The sequence below is a fragment of the Cryptomeria japonica genome, chromosome 5 (assembly GCF_030272615.1).
Source record: "Cryptomeria japonica chromosome 5, Sugi_1.0, whole genome shotgun sequence".
In the NCBI taxonomy this organism is placed as follows: domain Eukaryota; kingdom Viridiplantae; phylum Streptophyta; class Pinopsida; order Cupressales; family Cupressaceae; genus Cryptomeria; species Cryptomeria japonica.
The window spans coordinates 609,429,288-609,449,594 of NC_081409.1; the positions used below are offsets into that span (position 1 = coordinate 609,429,288).

The following is a 20,307-nucleotide window of genomic DNA, read 5'->3' on the forward strand; positions in this document are numbered from 1 at the left end:
ATAGCAGTGATATTTGTTCTTATATCATCATATTATAAGTGATAACAATTGTGAATCATAATCTATCATTCTTGCATTGAGTAGTATCAACTATCAAGTATTATCAATCTATGTGTTTTAGAATTCTGATTGGAAAGAAGTCTCTTGCAATTGATTTTTTATAGAAAGAAGTCCCTTGCAATAATATAAGAGGACATTAAAATTTTCTTCCCATGTCCTGTTGTAGATGAGGATGTCATCAAAAAATATGAGAAGAAATTTCTTTAGCTATTTCTGGAATATAGAATTCATGCATGATTGAAACGCTGCTGGGGCATTTGTTAGGCCAAATGGTAGGACCACGAACTAAAAGTGCCCATAGTGACACCGCAAAGCAGTTTTTGGAATGTCTTCTTTTCTCATCCTTATTTGATGATACCCTGATTGCAAATCAATTTTGGAGAAGTATCTAGCTCCATGGAGTTCGTTGATCAACTTATCAATTATTGGTATAGGGTAACAATTTTTTATTGTTTTCTTGTTTAGAGACCTATAGTCCATACACATCCTCATGGTGTCGTCTTTTTCCTTGACTAGAACTACTAATGATGCGAAGGGACTAGAACTAGGTTGAATATATCCCATTTCTAGTAGTTCCTTAATGGTTTTTTCAATCTCTTCCATGAATTTGTAGGGGCGTCAGTAGGGTATGGTGATAAAAAATTTACCCACTCTTCCAGTTCTATTGTATGCTCGAATCCTCTTTTTGGTAGTACCCTGGTAAATATCATCAAATACTTTCTTATATTTTCTCAAGATAGGTTGAGTGTCAATGTGAATTGTTTTTCCCTGGGTGGAGGTTTTGTCTATTGAAACATGGACCAGCTAGCACTCGAATCTAGGACCTTCCATATGCTGTTGGAGTGCTCTACCACTGAGCTACTGGCCCCTCTTGGACCAGTCCATTATCGGTCCAGGTGTGGCTTATTTCCAACACCAACACACCTCCTTAAGCCACACCTCTCGTGTGCTTGGGGCTCCTAGCCTAGACCTGGCTCTGATACCATGTTGAGACATGGACCAGCTAGGACTCGAACCTAGGACCTTCCATACGCTGCTGGAGTGCTCTATCACTAAGCTACTAGCCCCTCTTGGACCAGTCCATCGTCGGTCCGGGTGTGGCTTATTTCCAACACCAACATTGTCAAGGATCATGCATTGTGCAATCCACTCTTCCTACCCATCTCTAAGGATCCTTTCCATTCTTTTCCAAGAGACTACCTTCGGGGATTTGTTGGGTAACTCCTCCAAAGTGACTTCTTGTCCCTCATGTTGGAAACAATTTTTTAAGTTTGGGAGATCAAACACGAAGCATTCTAGGTTGTATATCTAAGGGGTGCCTAATATTTTATCGGCATGCAATGGTACTATATAGAAATCTTCTTCAATGGGGTCCTTCCCCAAGGTAATTTCTAGTTGAGGAATTATTTTAGTGCATCTCACCATAGCTCCCGTAGTATTGGATGTTGTAGATCCCTTAAAACTATTGAGTTTCAACTTCATTCTTGTAACTAATTTCTCATTAATGAAATTGTGGGATGCCCCACTATACACTAGGGTGATAACCCTATGTCCTTTGAGGGTACTCCTAATTTTGAATGGACAGTGTTTGGAGGCATGAGAGATCGTGGCCAAAGTTCCATACTCTTCCTCTTCATACCTCATCTTCTTGCTATGGTTTTCTTTGTTGTTCTCCTCATCAATGCTTGCTTCCATTTTATGGGCTCGACCTTCCTTTCCACATGTGTCCACGTTCCCATGGTTCTTTACATTTGAAGCACAAATTCTTCCTTTTAAGTTCATCTCGTCGCTTGAGGGCATTTCTATCTTGGCATACATGTCTAAGTTCCCAATCCTCATTACAATGGAGGCATGTACGACCTCGGCATTCCCACCTATGGTTCTCATCTTTACGAGGATACTTAGAATGTGAGTTGGAGGTAAAGCTTTTGGACTTATCTTTTGATGGGTTAGTTTCAAATTTCGTTGCCTTTTGAATTGCTTCTTCCAGGTTTGTTGAATCCAAGGCACTTACTATGCTTCTAATTGATTCCTTCAATCCCTCCACAAATAGGTAGGTGAGTCTATCTTGAGAGGTTTTTGGTAGCATGATAGCCAACTTTTGGAATTCAGTGGTGAGCTCTTCCACTGTTCCTTGTTACTTTAGTTGAGTTAGTTCTTTGAAATACCATTGTGGATGCCTTTGATCGAATCTTTTGATGAGCTTCTATGTAAATTCGTCATAAATGATTATCTGTTGATGTCACTAGGTAATGAGGCCATGGTGGCACATTTCATGGGTTGTTCCCCTCAAATGAAGCACTACAAATTTGATAGCATTTTCCTCAATCATGGGGCTTATTGAAAGCTAAGAGTCCAACTTTTAGACTTGTGAGTGGGCTGTAAATTTTCCCCATCAATCAAAAGATAGGAAGGGTTATGTTGATGTGTTTTTTTAGGCACAATCAAACACAGAATAGAATACCAAATAGTATATTATCCTCTCTTGAGCAAAATCTTCCCAAATGCTAAACTATGTGATCAATTCGGAGATCCAAGGTTTCTATTGTCGGGTCTCGACTTGTGGATAAGCTCAATAGTTGATGTGATTGTTGGTAATCCAAGGGGACTTACATTGAATGCTTGAATGTTGAACGTTTGGACATTGTTGGAACTTAGATTCTAACTACTTGCTTGGAAAATAAAAGAGCAAAAGAAATGGATTTAGGAAGAATAAACTACTCCTAAGAATGTAAGAGACAATGGATAATCATTAGTGAGACTCCACTAAGCCTTGCTTTGACATGCAAAGCAACAACTCCACAAAGCTTGGTGTGATCTTCTAAAGAAATTAGATGATTTTCAAATCATTATCAAGCATAGACACCATTAATTGAATGCATATCAATGATTGAATAGCAATTGACCTTAAGCTCATTCAATGTAATGTCCCCATCCTAGTCAGGGACTTGGGATTGAGGAGTTAGCCTATTTTTGGAACCTTGTAGGCTAACAAAGTATGGATAAAGGGGTCAGTAATGCAGTATCTTGAGGAGTGGTATGTCTATTTGTTCTAGTTCAGTGTTGAGTTCAGTTCTGGTCTTTGTTTCATCAGTTTCTGACACTTTATGAGGATTTCCTATTTTTTAGGGAAAAATTGCTAAAAATAGACATGGTCCTATTTTCATTGGCATGGTGAACTGCGGCCCTAGCTTCTGACAGATTCAGTTTCAGAGCATTAATGAGAGAGATATGAATTTTTAAGTGGTTCCACAGGTAATTAATATTTTAATGAAATATTAATATAAAATCATGAAGTGCATCACTTAAATTTATTTAAGTGAAAATTTATTATCTCCTAAGCTAGGCGTTGCTTTTAGGGTTTAGTTGGGAACCCTAAAAGCAAGTTATTATTTTTTAATCCCTAATTGCCAAAAATCGCACCTTTTGGGTATTTAGGCAGCCAAGATGGAAATTAAACCTCATTCTTGATATTGAGCATTTGACATTTTCTTCTGAGCACTTGGCTATGGCGGCTAGGGGTTGGACATGTTTTGGAGAGCGTGCATTCTACAAAATTCAATAGCTTTGAGATTGTGAAAGATCAATCGAATTGTTGCAGCTTGGTTGGCTTCATTCAGAAGTCAAACTGAATTGAATTGGGGCAGATTTGGCTTCTTACAAGGCAGATTTGTTGTAGGGTTTTCCTATTTACTGTTTTGTTGTTGATTCTTCTGTGGTTTGGAGGCTTCTTTTCCCAAACACACAACTTGCTCATTTATTGGCACCATCTTTCACTGTTTGGGTGTCTTAGTATTTAAATAAGAGCAGATCTAAATTGTTCCAGAATAAAAATCAGAACTTTGTAAGTTGCTGATTTATTCTTTCTTTTCAATAAATTGGCTAAGGACCTACGGGTATGCTTCTAAATTCTCCAATTCATTGTTTCAGTTGATTAAATTCATGTATTATTCAATATGTGTTGCAAATTAAAGAAACCCTCTTCTGCAACTTCTATCTATTTCTGAAAGACCATCTTAATAATTAAAAAATAACAAAGAAGATCTACAAATTACAGCAGGTTGAAGAGTTGAACCAGCAAGGGTTAATCACATTCAAGTATTCCAGTTGACCACACAAGGCGAATTTGCAATCAACAAACTGTTAGTGGTATGGATTAGGAGTTTCACCATGAATCATGCACAACGCTCTATCATTCAACTCATCAACATGAAAGCATATGAGAAGTATAAACCATGTAGATTGTTGAAATAACACATTTCACCATATCTTCAATGAAAAGAGTATATCCATTTACAAGCCTTAGTAACATTTTCTCCTTCTCCTACTCTATTCTAACTGCTTGCTATTTAGCATATATCAACTATTCACTATTGTTGACCTATTAACTATTTCTAAACTATTAACCTACTATTCACTATTAATCTTTACAAATGAGAGATTTGAGCCTTTTATAGATAGCTCTTTACAATGAGTGGCTCAGATTGATTCACAATCAATGGCCGAGATTACATAATGGAAACCCTAATTCGGGATTGTTAAAACAACTCCCTTTGGCCAATGAGAAATTTACATTTAGGTTCCATATTGAATGTGAACCAATGAAATATGAGGGTAGGTAGCTCAAAGTTTGTGCCTCCATAGGATGAGTCAAGTACATTGCATCTGAACACATTGATGTGGAACTCCTCGATTTGGTGAGTGGTGACTAGGATGACACCTCAGTTCGCTTGTACTTGGTAGATCAATACAAAGTGTTTGAGCAATATCTCTTGATACTCAACATTATTCACTTGCTCAATGTGGTGATGATAGGAAGTGTTGTGAGATATTCACACATCGCCCCATTGCAAATGGGGACCCCCACTTTGTGCTTTCTAGGGCTAGCTCTTTAGTCTTGTTGTTGGTCCTTTTGGTGTCTTAGCCTTTGCTTTAAAGGGATTGAGTTTCTCAAATGTCATCAAGTCAGGTGGATCTCCTCAAGGTGGAGTGGAGATCAAGTCAATTGAGTGATTAGGGGTTATTTAGATCATTCCTAGGGTTTTTGTGTACTATTCGGTCACGCTTGAAGTTGCTAAATCAAACCTTGGTTGAAAGCATAGTGTCCTCCTAGGTCCCATACCTTGCAAAGGGTCAAGAGCGAAATTAACCTATCTTGTCCCTGTCCTTTGAAGGGACAGTGAGCGAGCTGCACTTTGAAGCCTTGTCCTTAGGAGGAGGGTTGGTGAGCAAAGCTTGTTATAGGTCTTGTCCTTAGGTCAGTCTTAGAGCAAAATCCTCATAATAATCATGGAGCAATCTCCGATCTGTTTGATATTTTCTTGCTGATCATAGAGCGAGCTTGAGTATGTGTCTTGGATCAAGCCTTGTCCTCACTTAGGAACAGAGAGCGAAAACCTTATTTGTGCCTTGTCCTTACCTTGGTCTTAGAGAGATCTTGATTTATGTCCTTACTTTGGTCTTAGAGCAATTTTGATTCTTGTCCTTACCTTGGTCAAGGAGCGAAGTTTGTTACAAGTTTTGTCCTTAGAGCAGTCATAGAGTGAAATTCTCCTTAGGGAGGGTAAGCGACCTTCTTCATTAAATCTTGCATCAACATGAATCGGATTCATCTACAAGTTTTGTTCTTAGAGAGATCTTGGAGCGAACTAAGTTTTAAGACCTATCCCCCTTAAGGTCAAGGAGCGAATTTTCAAGTTATAAGTCTTGTCCTTAGAAAGGACGTAGAGCGAAAATGTTTATATTTTGAACCTATCCTTAGGACTGTCACCAAGAGCGAATTTGATTATAGGTCTTGTCCTCTTCAAGGTCATGAAGCGAATTTGTCTTGCCTTGCCTCAGTTTTTGAACGATTTGAATTTGTCCTTAGCAAGGTCTGAGAGAGAAACCCATACTATAGATCTTGTCCTCAGAGAGGACACAAAGCGATATTCATTTTAGGGCTTGTCCTTAGGACGGTCATAGAGCGAACTCCCTGTTTAGACCTTGATCGCTCAAATAATGAAGCAATTTAACAAAAAGTGTTTCTTGCAAAGGAGATTGAGCGAAATATGTTATTCAGGTCTTGTCCTCATTAAGGTCGTGTTGACGTGTATTTTGTACACAGCCTAACACAGAATAAAATACCTAAGGGTATCTTATCCTCTCTTGAGAAAATAGTCTCTAACTGCTGAAGATTCGCATAAAGGATCAGTTAGGTAGACTCCAAGGTTCTTTGATGTAGGGTCTCTACGTGTGGACAAGCTCCAGTGGTATGATGTGATTTGCTGGAATCACAAGGGGACTTACATTGAACTTCCGATCTGCTTTGCTGGACACAGGCTCTTACTAACTTAGATTAAAAAAAAGGAAAAAAGGATAAGGGCGAAAAGAGGATCTAATCCTAATACTAAGAATGTAGGAGCAATGACTTGACCTTTTGATGAAACTCTAACTAGATCTTGTTTTGACATCAATGGAACATCTACACAAGACTAGTGCAATCTTCTAAGGGGAGCTTTATGATGTTCAAATTATCACCGCAGGCATAGATACCATCCAAGTTGATGCATATCAATGAAGAGGCAACAAATTGAAACTGAGCTTAGGCTGAATGATTCCAGTTGACTACGCAAGGCAAGTCTGCAATCAACAAACTGCTAGTAGTATGGATGTACGAATTCCACCATCAATCAATCACATTTCCTCCATTCATCTAATCATCTACCATCTAAGATTGAAGACTCAACAAGAAACCATGCAAATTGCAAGAAAAACGACATATTTCACCATTACTTCAATGAAAATGGAGTTTGTTTACAATCAATGGCAACAATTTCTTGCCTTGTCCTCCTATTCTACTCTAATTGCTATTCTATCAATTATTTACAACTCTCTCTAATTCTATCTAAAATTATTAGCCTTTACAAAATGAAATGCCTGGGCTTATATAGTGCCCACAATACAATTTGATGGCTTAGATCAATTCAAGATCAATGGCCAAGATTTTACAATGAAAACCCTAATTAGGGTTTGTTACAACCATTACATAACATTTAATGCTTGACCAATGATAAAATTGTATTGCTTGGACACATGTCCCTTCTAGAAAAATCGACCAATGGATAGCCAGGGTAGGTACATCGAAGTTTGTGCCACCTTCCATGAGTTAAGTACATTGAATCTGGACATGCTGAGGTGGACTTCACTGACTGGAGGAGTGATGACTGGGATGCCACCTCATCTGACACTTGAAGCTTGCTAGATATTCAATTTGATGTCGTTGAGAGGCTATCTTTAATTAACTCTTGTTCTAACTCCTTTTGTCCTTGATGTGCAGGATGATGTACCTCGCCTTGGAACGCTGGATTGGAAGAGGTCGCCCTTGTCTTGGCTTGATCGTCCTGGCGAAGACCGTCCTAGCGAAGACCGTCCTTGATCCGGCTTGATTTTCCTTGAAGAGACCTCCATTTGACGCCTACACAACATTTCAAAATTAGTAACATGATTTTGCAATACATAACATAAATTAGAGAGCAAATTTTAGGAAACTTAATGATAAGTCCTTTATTAATCATTTCCTAAAAACAACTGAGCTAAGGCAAAACAAAATTTCAAAATCCAAAATTAAGGAAATGACGATCAACGTTCAAAATCAAAACAATAAATCCATATCGTCATACCTCTTTGAGAGCTTAACTCTAAAATGCAAAATAAAGGAATTCGCCTAGGCAAAATTTGAAATTCGATAGTCTTGATGTGATCTTCAAAAGAACGTTCCTCTTATCAACTTCGCCACCCTTCAAGTCTTGGATGTGATTTCCTCTTCAAGTTAGCAATTTCGCCATCTTTGATATGTCTTTGACGTCCTAGGCAACTTCGCTCAAATGGAAACTTCAAGTTCGCCTCTCCTTTGGATAGTAGTTTCGCACCACCTTTGATTGAATTCGCTCCTCTTCTTGAATGATAATTTCGCCCTTCCTTTGTATGAAATTCGCTCCTCTTTTGCCTTCTCCAAGTTGCATATGAGAGATGATAAATAATGATGTGAAAATGAAATAAACACCTTCCTTTATAGGCGCTCACCTTCATATTGACCTTAGGCCGACTTTTTGCAAAATATAGCAATTAAAACGATTTTTAAATAAATAATAAAGGCCGACCTTGACAAAATAAACCCAAGCGCTCCCTTTTGATTTTTATTAAATTAATAATTAATTATTAAATGCCTTTATTTTTAATTAATAAATTTCGATTTTTTACAAAGGCAAAAAATAATTAATAAATACATACCATGCGCTATTTAAATGCTTTTAATTAAATATCGATTTTTTTCTAGCATTTAAATAAATTTAAAAAATGTGTTTTAAGCGCCAAAATGAAAAAGTGAGAAGATACGTACCTCATCGCCCTGGTCCCTGACTGAGGGACAGGAGCGATCCATCAATTTGGTCATGATTCTTGCAATTTTTACGTCCAAGGTCTTCATCCTTACGTCCAAATCGCCATTTTAGCTGGGTCCTTTGAGTTAGATTGACTTGCATGTGTGAATGAGTGCTTTTGGATGTAATATCGCCCTGGTCCCTTCCTGAGGGACAGGAGCGATCCTAGTGTCCTGGCTCAAATTTGCAAACTTTTGATCTTTGTTCTTCATTCATTGTCTTCCAAAGGACGTCCTTGACCATGCCTATCTTTGCCTTGTCTTGGTTTTGACGGAACATGAGTGTTTTAGTAAAAATCGCTTTGGTCCTTGTCCAAAGGACAGGAGCGATATAGGCTCTTTGTGCAAATTGGTAGCATTTTAACGTTCAACACTTTGGTATATCACCTTCAAAAGATGCCTTAGACCTTTTACCATCTTGCAAAACCTTGGCTTGACGTAAATTTTGAGAGACTTGGCCAATATAATCAATATCGCTCTGGTCCCTTCCTGAGGGACAGGAGCGAACTTCAAGTTTTTAAGCTTGTCCTTGCGTTCTTCAACTTGCCATTACCTTCAATGCGTGAAATGACGTCCCTTGATTCCTCTTGGTGGCTTGATACTTGTTAAACTTTCAAAATCTTGGTCTTTATGGAAATTTCGCTCTGGTCCCTTCCTGAGGGACAGGAGCGAATTAGGATATTTTAGAGCAAATCCCTCAATGTGGCGATCCTTGTAACTTTGTGCTTGATGGAGATGCTTCGAAACGTCCTTGGTACCTTGTTCTTCGCCTTGGAGTGTCCTGATCTTGGAGGGACGGCAATATAATCATCATATCGCCCTGGTCCCTTGGAGAGGGACAGGAGCGATCTTGGCTTTGTATGCTTCACTTCACTTTGCTAGCTTCCAGATTTACATTCAACGGGTTCATAATGCGTCCTTCCATTCATCCATGCCTTGGAATCGGTCGTAACTTGGCGAGAAAATCATCTATAACAAAAATCGCTCTGGTCCCTTCCTGAGGGACAGGAGCGAACTTAAGCATTTTATTGTTTTGATCAAGTCTGGATGCTCTATCATGTTCATTTCGTCCTTCACCATGCCTTTGATGTCTCAATTCGTCCGAACAAGGTCAGGAATGGCTCAACTAATCATTTTCGCTCTGGTCCCTTGGTGAGGGACACGAGCGATTCGCCTTGGTCCCTTGGAGAGGGACAGGAGCGCTTTTCGCTCTGGACCCTTGGAGAAGGACACGAGCGAAATTTGACTTTTCGCACTCTCAATCAGGACAATTTTATTGGAATATAACATTTAAGTATAAGTGACATTTCCTTCAATGTTTCTTCTTTCTTATACTTTAAGTTATATTCCATATATACTTTCAGGATGTTTGAGAGTGGTTTCAGACCTCCAGGAGTTATATTGCAAAATCTAGTTTTTGGAGGTTTTTTCAGTTTCCAGACTTAGTCAAATTCAGGATCAGGGCATTCCAGACTTAGCCAAATTTCAGGATCAGGACCTCACTCAGGCCGGACTTGCTATCCTATGTGATCCCCTGGGCGACGCTTCAAGTTATATTCATTTGATAAAATGCACCTCTCTGGACCTTTTCACATCGTCAAGACGTTTAAAATCCTGCAAGGACAAAGCAAAATTGGATTTGTAGCTCCAGTCCTCCACTGAGGGACAGGAGCGATTTTTCCCTTGGAGGCATTTCTGTGCTCATGAAAATCTTCAATTTATATTCAATGGAAAGATCTCGCCTTTCTCCATCACTTCCAATTCGTAATTCATCTTGACCCTGCAGGAATAGTAAAATATTTGAAAACGAGCTCCCGTCCTTCACTGAGGGACAGGAGCGATTTTGCTCCTACAGGCCAAAATATCATGATTTTACACATTTTATCACTTCACAAGGCGAAAACAAATCATTTGAAATGCCTAGGATCAAAATTCAAAAAAGTCAAAATTTGGTCAAAAATATTCAATTGGACAAAAAATCACATTTCATCTTCAACACTTAGACAAATTTAAGCTCTGCATCAACATTCCAATTGAAAATTAGACCATTCTGGCGAATTCATTTCATTCAAAATTTGCATTCTAGAAAAGGAAACTCAAAAGCCCTCAAAAACGACTGGATTTTGGTCCGAAAAGACGGTAATTAGAACCCTAAGGCTTGACCCTAAATCCAGACAACTAACAAACTAACAAAACCCTAGAAAAAGCAAAGCGAAAACGAACAAAACGAGCAAAAAAACATGGGTCCCCATTTGCAATGGGGCGATGTGTGAAAACGTCACAACAGGTCGGAGAGTGAAATATGTCATTTAGGTCTTGTCCTTCGGAAGGACACCGAGCGAAGTATGTGATATGTTTTATCCAAGGCCCGGTCATGGAGCGAATTCATTTATTATAGGGCTTGTCCTTAGAGAGGGCGTAGAGCGAACCCCTTGTCTTGACCCCCCAAACAAGTTGATAAGAATGCACCCTTTTCAAGAGGTCGGTCAGCGAACTTCAAATAAGTATTGTCCTTAGAACAGACAAGGTGCGGAAATTCTCATTTTGATCTTGTCCACATCCAAATTCTCATAGGTGTTGTCCTTACATCATGTTGGACACATCCAACTTTCACTTGGGTAGACTTTACCTATACTTAGGCATGGTGGACTTGAGTTTTCATTGGTAAGGCAGAGTTCAAGGTTGCTTGGAACTTCTTTAGGAGGGCAGACTTCAACTTCTATCTGCCAATTTCCTCTTTGGTTGGGCGGACTTGGATTATGTTCAACCCTTCCCTACCTTGGCGGACTTTGATCTTGAACTATCCTTCATAGGGCAGACTTAGGCTGTGCTTTGGACATGCTTTCTTTCATGTGGCGGATCTCAACCTTCATTGGACAATCTTCTTCTTGGACATGGCGTACTTTGAGGCTGATAAGCCAAGTGCTAGGGCAGAGTTCAAGGTTCATGTGCCATCCTTTCTAACTACAAGTCGGAGTTGGAAGTTATTTTGCCATCTTTGATCATTCTTACTTTCTCCTTGAGCGAACTTCAAGTTTGATTGGCCATCTCTACATAGGGCGGGCTTCATGGATGTTTGGACGGCCTTCCTTTGAGCTAGTCGAAGTTTGCAGCCCATTGGACATCCCTCCCAAGGTGGACTTCAAAGCAAATTTGACATATCTTGCCTGAGTGCTACCTTCCAAACTCACTTCCACTGCCGTATTCAAGTTTTGATCTGCCATGTTTGGATCTTCTGGAACAAAACCCTAGGTCCTTGCTTTTTCCTTGCTTTTTACATAGAGAAATAGTTTTTTTATTTTGAAGACATGGGCACTGATGCCACGACCTAACAGACCAAACCCTAAACCTACTTTCAAAAAAGCAGAAAAAAAGAAAAAACCAAGTCAAAAAAGATGCTTCTTGGATTGGTCCCAAAGTGCCAAATATTAAAAAAGCAACAAAAAAGAAAAAAAAAAAAAACAGAATTCCTTAAAAATAGGAAGGTGTCAGAATTGACTCAAAGTAATTGCAATCTTCATCCTTTGTGCCTTTTGAGTGCTTTGGTGATGTCTACACACTGATCAGGGCATGATTTCTCCATTTAGCTCGGATGACTCTTGAAAAACCCTAACTCTAAACTCTCGAAAACAAAGACTTATGAAATTGCAATGCTAAGACAAAAACCCTAAAAAGCAAACCAAAAGGGGATCCCCATTCGCAATGGGGCGATGTGTGAAATAGGCCACAACAATACCCCTCTCCTATTGTGGAATGGTTGTGTCATTTGAGGTGGACTTTCCTTAGAAAGGTGGCATCTCTTCCTTATACCTTAATCTCTGCCCTTCCATAATTTGTTTGTCTTAACAAATCATTTCTCACATGATCGTACTTGTTGCTTCATGCTTCAGCTTAACACATGGTAACTAATCCACTTAATCAATTGTTTGCACTCGATGTTCCTCTATTCTATATTCAAGTTATTACGGTGAAGGAAGATAGATATGAGTTTGATGCAGGGGGCATGACAAACTTGTCTGATAGAATAAAGTTTTCATTAATTTGGTCCCTATCCATGAATGCATCAGATAGAGAATTTCTGATATAGATGATGCTAGAGGTTGCTTAAGATCTAGTATATATTGTTGGTATTTGTTCTATTTTGGATCTTCGGACCATGCCTCTACAAACAATATTTCTTTGGTAAAATTCATTTACCCTAGCTCCCTTTAAGAGTCCATAAAGGAATTTGTGCTAAATGCAAATGCAAGCAAAGAAAATTTTTGTTGGCATCTGGAAATCAGCTTAGTGTAAGGGCATTGAACCTTAAATGTATATCTTGTTACGCCAACACTATATGACATGGTGGGAAGCTTGGAATTAACTGGGTGGAAAAAGCAACTGAAATGCCACACAACCATTTACGGCTAGAATTATTAGCCACAACTGTCCATGGTTAGGATTTAGAAACATCCCAAGGATACCTAATGGGACAAGACAATCAAAGAGTAAAGGGTAGGAATAGTAAGAAAGGAATTTAAGGGCCTTGGCACTTCTAACAACAAGATTATTGTAGCCGATCCACCATAATCCTAAACTCAACAAAATGTTTTTTTAAAGTGTATGTACCTAAATTTATAAATCATTGGTCAGTTATAATTTCTAAACTTCAATAGGGACATCAACTTCCACAACTTTATTGTTGGGCTTGATAATTTCAAAAATGCCTTTGGACTACCTACATTATCCATTATAATTCCTGCCATCCTTACTGAAAATGGATTCTCCTTTGATTATAAATTTATAAAAGATGGGTTAGGTATTTTTTTGGAGGCGGGGGGGGGTGGGGGGGCGAAGTGAACAGGGTTGGGGAGTAGGAAGTCGAAAGAAAAGGAGAACAAAAGGGGATGTAACAAATCTACCAAGGAATTAGAAACCCTGCTAGTAGATTCTCTTTTATCAGGGGTCTTCCTATAACAATTTTTACTTTAAATGATTGAGATAAACAGGCTTCTATGGATACATTCCTTGTAAGATCATTTCTAAAAGGTACAAAAGAAATGGCAATATAGTATTATACAAAAATTATTTTAACACAAAGTCTCCAATTGGATTTCTTACTTGTTCACAGTGAATCTGATATCATCTGCTTTTATTTCCAATATAATTCTTGAATTTAGTGGTTCTAGAATGCCAATAGAAAAAGAATTTGGCCCAGCTCCCTACAAAACATATTCACCAAGAAAATATTATAAATTATATACATAAGAGAAAAATAATGTTTAAAAAATGAGAAAAATAATGTTTAAAAAAATGAAAATTAGGAGTAGAGAGTATGACCGGATGCTGATTAATCCTTGAAAACCTTCTACCCACCAAATACTCAGGAATTTGATTTCTATCAACACGTGCTGTATCAAACTGTAACAAAAAAAAATTATTTCCATTAATTATAGAAGAACCAGGACAAGACTTCACATTTATATTTCGCACTACACCGAAAGAAAGAATAATCAATATTTACGCAGCTATTAAGCACAAAAAATGAAAAAAATAAGATCATGAGAGATTTTGTCGCACAATTCAACTACTTTGTCACAAGAATCAATGGTACTTTGAATCCATCTCTTGAGATCCTCTTGAGTTGTTTTATCAACAATTTCCATTGAAAATTGATTTCATGATCAAATGTTGTGAGCCTGCTGAACTAAAACAAGCTTGGGAGCAAGTGGTTAAGCTTGAGTATGACATGATTGTTACTAGAGAGATCATAAAAGACTATGTCAGACCCATGCTTTAACGTTTGGTGGATTCCTTATTGCAAAGGGTGGTGACTGATGTAACAGACATGAGGAGACAATTTCAACAAAATGTTCTACTTAGCACTAACAAGCACATCCTCAAAGAAATTGTAGGAATGACAGATTTAAATTACCCCTCCACCTACAACACTTGCTTCAAAAGAACCTCAAAATTAAAATCACTGCAGTGTCTTATCCCTGCTTCATAGAATCCACTCACTGCAGTGTCTTATCCCTGATTTGCACTAAAGAAACTCCACTTTTCCCTTACAGTCAATTGGAATTTCGTCAAACAGTTCGCATATGTTTTGGAAATGTGATTTAGTTTGCAAATTTGTAAGTGATTAGTCTCTCGCCTGAAACCCCAACAGGCTGGCAAGATCACTAGCTCTGATACCACTGTTATGACCCTTACAAATTCTAACCTGAATTTTACAGTTTTGGCTGTTTGGCATTTTGTCATTCACTTTGCATATAAGGTCTGATTTCTGAATTTCCGATGTCTGAGGGTTTGATTTAATTGTTGATGATGAATTTTACATAACACAATATAAAATATTGGAACTAAGAATTAACAAAATAAGACCTACCACATTCCTATTTTTAGAACAATTTACACAATTCTGAAAGACCCACACCAATATTTAGCAAGCACGATTCCACAACTGCACTGATAGACAAAAATTCATGTACAATATATATTGGCCTTCATATTTCCTTAAATATCAAAATACCCAATAGAATTCTAGGCAATATCCATATTAAACAGTAATGTTCACATACGAACTCTTGGTAGCAAATTAGAGAGTTAACATGCACGAATTCTGTGTTGTAGACTCCCACTGCACCAAGCGGATTAAGCATACATTGACAAGGTGAACACAGTATAATGGCTAATATGGAATCAGCATCCCACGGCTAGGTTCTCAGTCGTCCCTACCACCATTTGCGTCTGATGTAGAAGAGGTTCGAAAATAGACACAAGGGAAACTTTTGCACATAATGCATTATTTGATTGAAAAAAAGATTTTGTGGAGGAAAAAAGGAAATTATAATTTTATTATTATTACTTTCCATCCAAAATGTTATAAAAGGAGGTTCAAAGTTCATCGTTGAGGTTAGCTATGTTATGATATCTGCCTCTATTTCAAGGAGAACCTATGTTCGTCTCGAATTTTTTTGAGGACAAAAAACCTCTTGAAAATAGTGGTTTTGGGGATGAAACCCCCTTAGCTGGTTTGGGTGGTTTTATACAAAAGTCACAACTATAGCTGCATGTATAGATTTATTTTCAATTGTTGTTTAAGATGGAGGTATTTGATTTTTTAGATGAGTTTAGTTAGCAAAGCGTTATTGATGTTGATTGTGAGTTATTCAGCCTTTGGGAAGTGTTTGAAAGAGCTGTGAGGGGGGTGTACTATGTGGTCTGTTGGTTGTACCTCTCCTACAAATTGTACTACTTTAAGTTATTGTCTGGTGTGGATTCAATACACTGAAATCTATTGTTTATTATCCTTTTATGCTATTGCTTGCTATTTGTACAAATATTGAGGGAGATCATTAAACGCACATACCTCATTTATACCACTTGTTAAAAAATACTTCAAATTTGCATACTCTAATTGTGAGAGGCATATGGATTCTTTTATATTTCATAAACCTATTCTTTTTATTTACAAAAAGTAAGATACTGAATTAAAGATGCATAAAATGTAAAAATATTTTCTTATGCATATTAAAATATTGTATCTTGCAAAAGTAATGGTAAAAACCTGTAGATAATTAATCAATTGTTGTTGTATACAAGTACCAAGAGGAGCTGAGCAAAATGATGGCTGATTGGAAAACCCTACAAAATCTACTCCAATTTTGTCACATTCAGTTCCATCCAGTGTATAGCGTGTCCTTTCTATCAACATCCACTTCATGAAATCATTTCCAAGTTTTTTTGGTTTACCAAGATTCTGTTAAATATAAAAGGAAGAAAAATAATTAGATGAGGTACATGACTATTTCAAAGCTATACACCGATTTGCAAGAAGAAAGATATCCACCACACTAATCTCTCTTATTACAAAAACTCAAAAATATAAATGAAATAATAAAGATTACCTCACATAAACAATATAATTTCATTTAATACAAAAAGGCAAAGAAGCGTTGTTTAATTCAATTAAACAGTCCATGGTTTTGTTTTTAAGAAAAAGGAAGAAGTGATTACCATGATGAAGACCCAAACTCCTACTAATTATGTAGGATCCACCTTGAAAGGCTATTTCATAGTTTAAAGCTTAATACAACAATATGATAATAATCTTTGGACACCATGAGCATATCAACAAAAACGAAAGGATTCAAAGATAAATAGAGGCATGGAGTAATCTTTGGACACCACGAATATATCAACAAAATTAGAAGGATCCCAATTAATTTTTTATCCATTTCTATAGGGTGCATGGACCTCTAGGTAGGCTCCCATAGACATGCAAGTTAGAGATTTGTCCTTCAATATCCACAACCTATTCTAAATTTTCTCAATCATGAAGGAATTTTTTGATAATGCATTCAGTTTTAGGTAGAAACCGTCACCTTTTTGTAGGAAAATGATGCAATCTATACTGGGGAGCCTAGAGAAGACTAGCCAATCTAGCAGCCCACACAATCTCACACACATATATGCACAATGGAAGAAATAACTGAAAGCTACAATAATTTTATTTAATTGTCTAGACTTTATACTCTAAAGTATCATTATAACTTGCATTACAAAAATGCATTATGCTATAGGGAACAACAATAGTTTTCGCAACTTGTCTCCTAAGGCTTTCATAGCTTTGCTCTCATTACAAACCCCTAGTCAAAGTCTAGGGGTCTAGAATATTTTCTTCACTCTACTAAATAGACTTTTGTTTCCTACCTCCATTCACCAACAAAGGTTGATCCTCATAGAATAAAAAGAGATAGATACTATCCCAACCAAGAAATAGTTATACATTCAGGTCGCCAACTAATTAGAGAAATGACATGGAACCAAGGGTGGTAAAAAAAAATCGATCTAGAATCAATGATCAACCAAAAGAAAACATAGAAGAAAAGCCATGCAACCTCAATAATGAAATGCCTCAGCAAGATTGAATGGACTGACCCAACAAAACATGACCAAAGATGAAACCACCTTCTCCACCAAAATCCTTGTCTACATTCTCTACTCACCACTCCACCCACAAACAAATTCAGTGTAAACAATGTTATTGTAATCAAAATAAAAAATTTACACTTTCTAATCATCGAGATCCCATTGTTCGCAAGGTGAGAGCATATTGTAAATGATGTTCAACTTACATTCAATATGCAAGTTATATTCTAGTATATAATATCTTGTTCAATGTATTACTGATTTAAAATATAAATCTGACTATCTTCTTTTGTATGACAGGTGAGAGGAGCATTTATTAATTTCGATGTCCTTTCTCACAAATGCCATTTGATATATATAGCAAGCTGGGTACGATCAAGCAATGCCTTGACCGGTCATGTCTTTTAGACATGGCCGATCAAGACATTACTTGATCGTGCCCCTTTGCTAATCACAATAATAATACACGGTGTTCATTTAACAACCAATACCAATCGGTGTATGCTTACATTAACACCCGATAACAATCGGTGTATGCTTGTCTTAACACCCGATAACAATCGGTGTATGTTTATTTTGCCACTCGATATTAATCGGTGTATCACCCGATATCAATCGGTGCAAACTTATATTAACATCAATACTAATCGGTGTTTGGTTGACCCGATAATCATTTGTTTATTATTAAATAATGTAACCGATATTAAATCGGGATTCTATGCTATAGAATGATAATCGACAGTTAAGCATTTGATCGAACTAATTAGATTGATCATATACAAATGAAGAATGGTTTATCAGATGAAGGATTAATAGCTTGAAGTTATTCATCATAATTATCGATAGGATAAATGATTGAATGAGAGACTTCATTTATCTCTCATTCAATCATTTATCTTACCGAAGCTATCATGCATTAACACATATAGTGGTTGGGACATTGATCTACTACATGCAAAGCTAGATATGAAATAGCTATTGTCTTGGCAGCATGTAATGTCCCCACTTTGAAATAAATTTAATAATAAATAATGATAATAAAATTAGAATATAAATGAATAAAATATAAAAATTAAATTAAAATATAAAAGAATATAATTAAACTTTAATTAAGTTAATGAATGGTCAAAAGACATAAAATGAAAAGTTGTGACTCCCTCAAACATGTGATATAAAAGGGAGAAAAGAACCTCATTTGAGGGGGATAAATTGGAAAGGAGAAGAGCAGATCTGATTTAAATAAGAAGTATAGATCTGATTGTGAAAGGTTGTGTCCCTTTCAAAGGGCAGAAATAATGAAAAGTTGCACCCTTTCAAAGGGTGCTAATGGTGAAAGGGTGTGTCACTTGCCAAAGGCATACATGATAAAGAGGTGTGACCTCTCCCTTACATTGAGAGATATAAAGAAAAAGAATTAAAGCATCCAGGGAGGGAAGGATCGATCAGATCAGATCAAATCTGTTATTAAGTTACAGGCAGTAACATCTTTGTTCTCAGTGGTATGCATGGGGGATGTGCTTAATATGTATGCTTAATATATGAAGCCGAATAATTTTCTCATGCAGGATTTAATAGTAGTATTAACATAGACTGCAATATGTATGACAGTCATACTTAATTACATAATCAGAAGAAGTCACAGTAGCCAGCCAAAGACTAAGACAGGCTGATCATATTTAAAACAGATTAAGATGCAGAAAACACATCCATATGCAGCGATCTCAGCAATAATGACAATTCAGCAATCAAGTATTAAGAGATTATCATATCTCTAAGGCAGCATTCAAAAAGTATTACGGGTGATTAACATGTCTCTAAGAAAAAAAACTAGTAATTAATGTTATAAGAGATCATCATGAAAAGTGTTGTGTTGGAAATAAGCCACACCCGGACCGACGATGGACTGGTCCAAGAGGGGCCAGTAGCTCAGTGGTAGAGCACTCCAGCAGCATATGGAAGGTCCTAGGTTCGAGTCCTAGCTGGTCCATGTCTCAACATGGTATCAAAGTCAGGTCCAGGCTAGGAACCCCAAGCACACGAGAGGTGTGGCTTAAGGGGGGGTGTTGGTGTTGGAAATAAGCCACACCTGGACTGACGATGGACTGGTCCAAGAGGGGCCAGTAGCTCAGTGGTAGAGCACTCCAGCAGCGTATGGAAGGTCCTAGGTTCGAGTCCTAGCTGGTCCATGTCTCAACAAAAAGATGCGATGGAAACATTGTAGCAATTCATTATGTGCAGTGAATCAACAATATAGGGAGTGTAATCTATGGAAGCAACAATTATGGTTGTTAATGCGGCGATTGAAGAAGCTTAATACCCGGTTCACATAAGACATACATTCATAAACAGACAGTTAGTTAGCAATGGTTGGAGAAGGAATATTAACTAATCATGAATTAGTTATCTTCCATGAGGTACGAATAGAACTACGAATGGTGTGATTACCAAAGACATGAGACATGTCTTATCCAATGCAACCCTCATTCAAGCACGCAGATATAAGAAGACCAGCCCTTCATTCATTCAGGACATCAATCGAGGAAGGAGAAAATAATAAAAGAAACTGAGTCTGCTCTAGGCCTGTACATCGAACTATTGAAAAGAAACAGAAGAATCAGTAGAGGGAGAATAGGAAGTTTGCAAACACAACTATTCCCTGGTATGCTGTATCAAACTTACCTCTCTACTGTTTACAAGTAATAATCTATTGAAATTACTACTGAATCATATGGAGAATTTTCCGTACTGTTTATCAGACATATATGCATGTTATCCTAGTCCTTATAAAAATCTTAATGAATTGAATGCAATATCTTAGAGATATTCTGCTATTGGAGATGAATTATTTAGTTGTAGCACTCTATTCTAGCCTTACCATGGCTGCTTAATAGTTATGATGTACTTAGAAGAAA

At 37.3% G+C, this 20,307-nt stretch overlaps 1 protein-coding gene across 6 annotated transcripts in view; it reads right to left on the reverse strand.

Annotated features, from left to right (window-relative positions):
* LOC131065140 (protein HAPLESS 2) overlaps positions 1-20,307 on the reverse strand; it is a 296,194-nt gene that overhangs the window by 151,488 nt on the left and 124,399 nt on the right. For 5 of the 6 annotated variants that reach the window (XR_009111380.2, XR_009111379.2, XM_057999569.2 and 2 more), the window contains exons 9-11: positions 16,032-16,223; positions 13,799-13,879; positions 13,580-13,680 (exon numbers count right to left, since the gene is read on the reverse strand). Coding sequence is in view for 4 of the 6 variants with exons in the window: in XM_057999569.2 (XP_057855552.2) it covers positions 13,580-13,680; positions 13,799-13,879; positions 16,032-16,223 (374 nt within the window). In the remaining 2 variants the exon portion in view is untranslated. The remainder of the gene's footprint in view (positions 1-13,579; positions 13,681-13,798; positions 13,880-16,031; positions 16,224-20,307) is intronic. The other variant, XM_057999571.2, reaches the window with a different exon arrangement.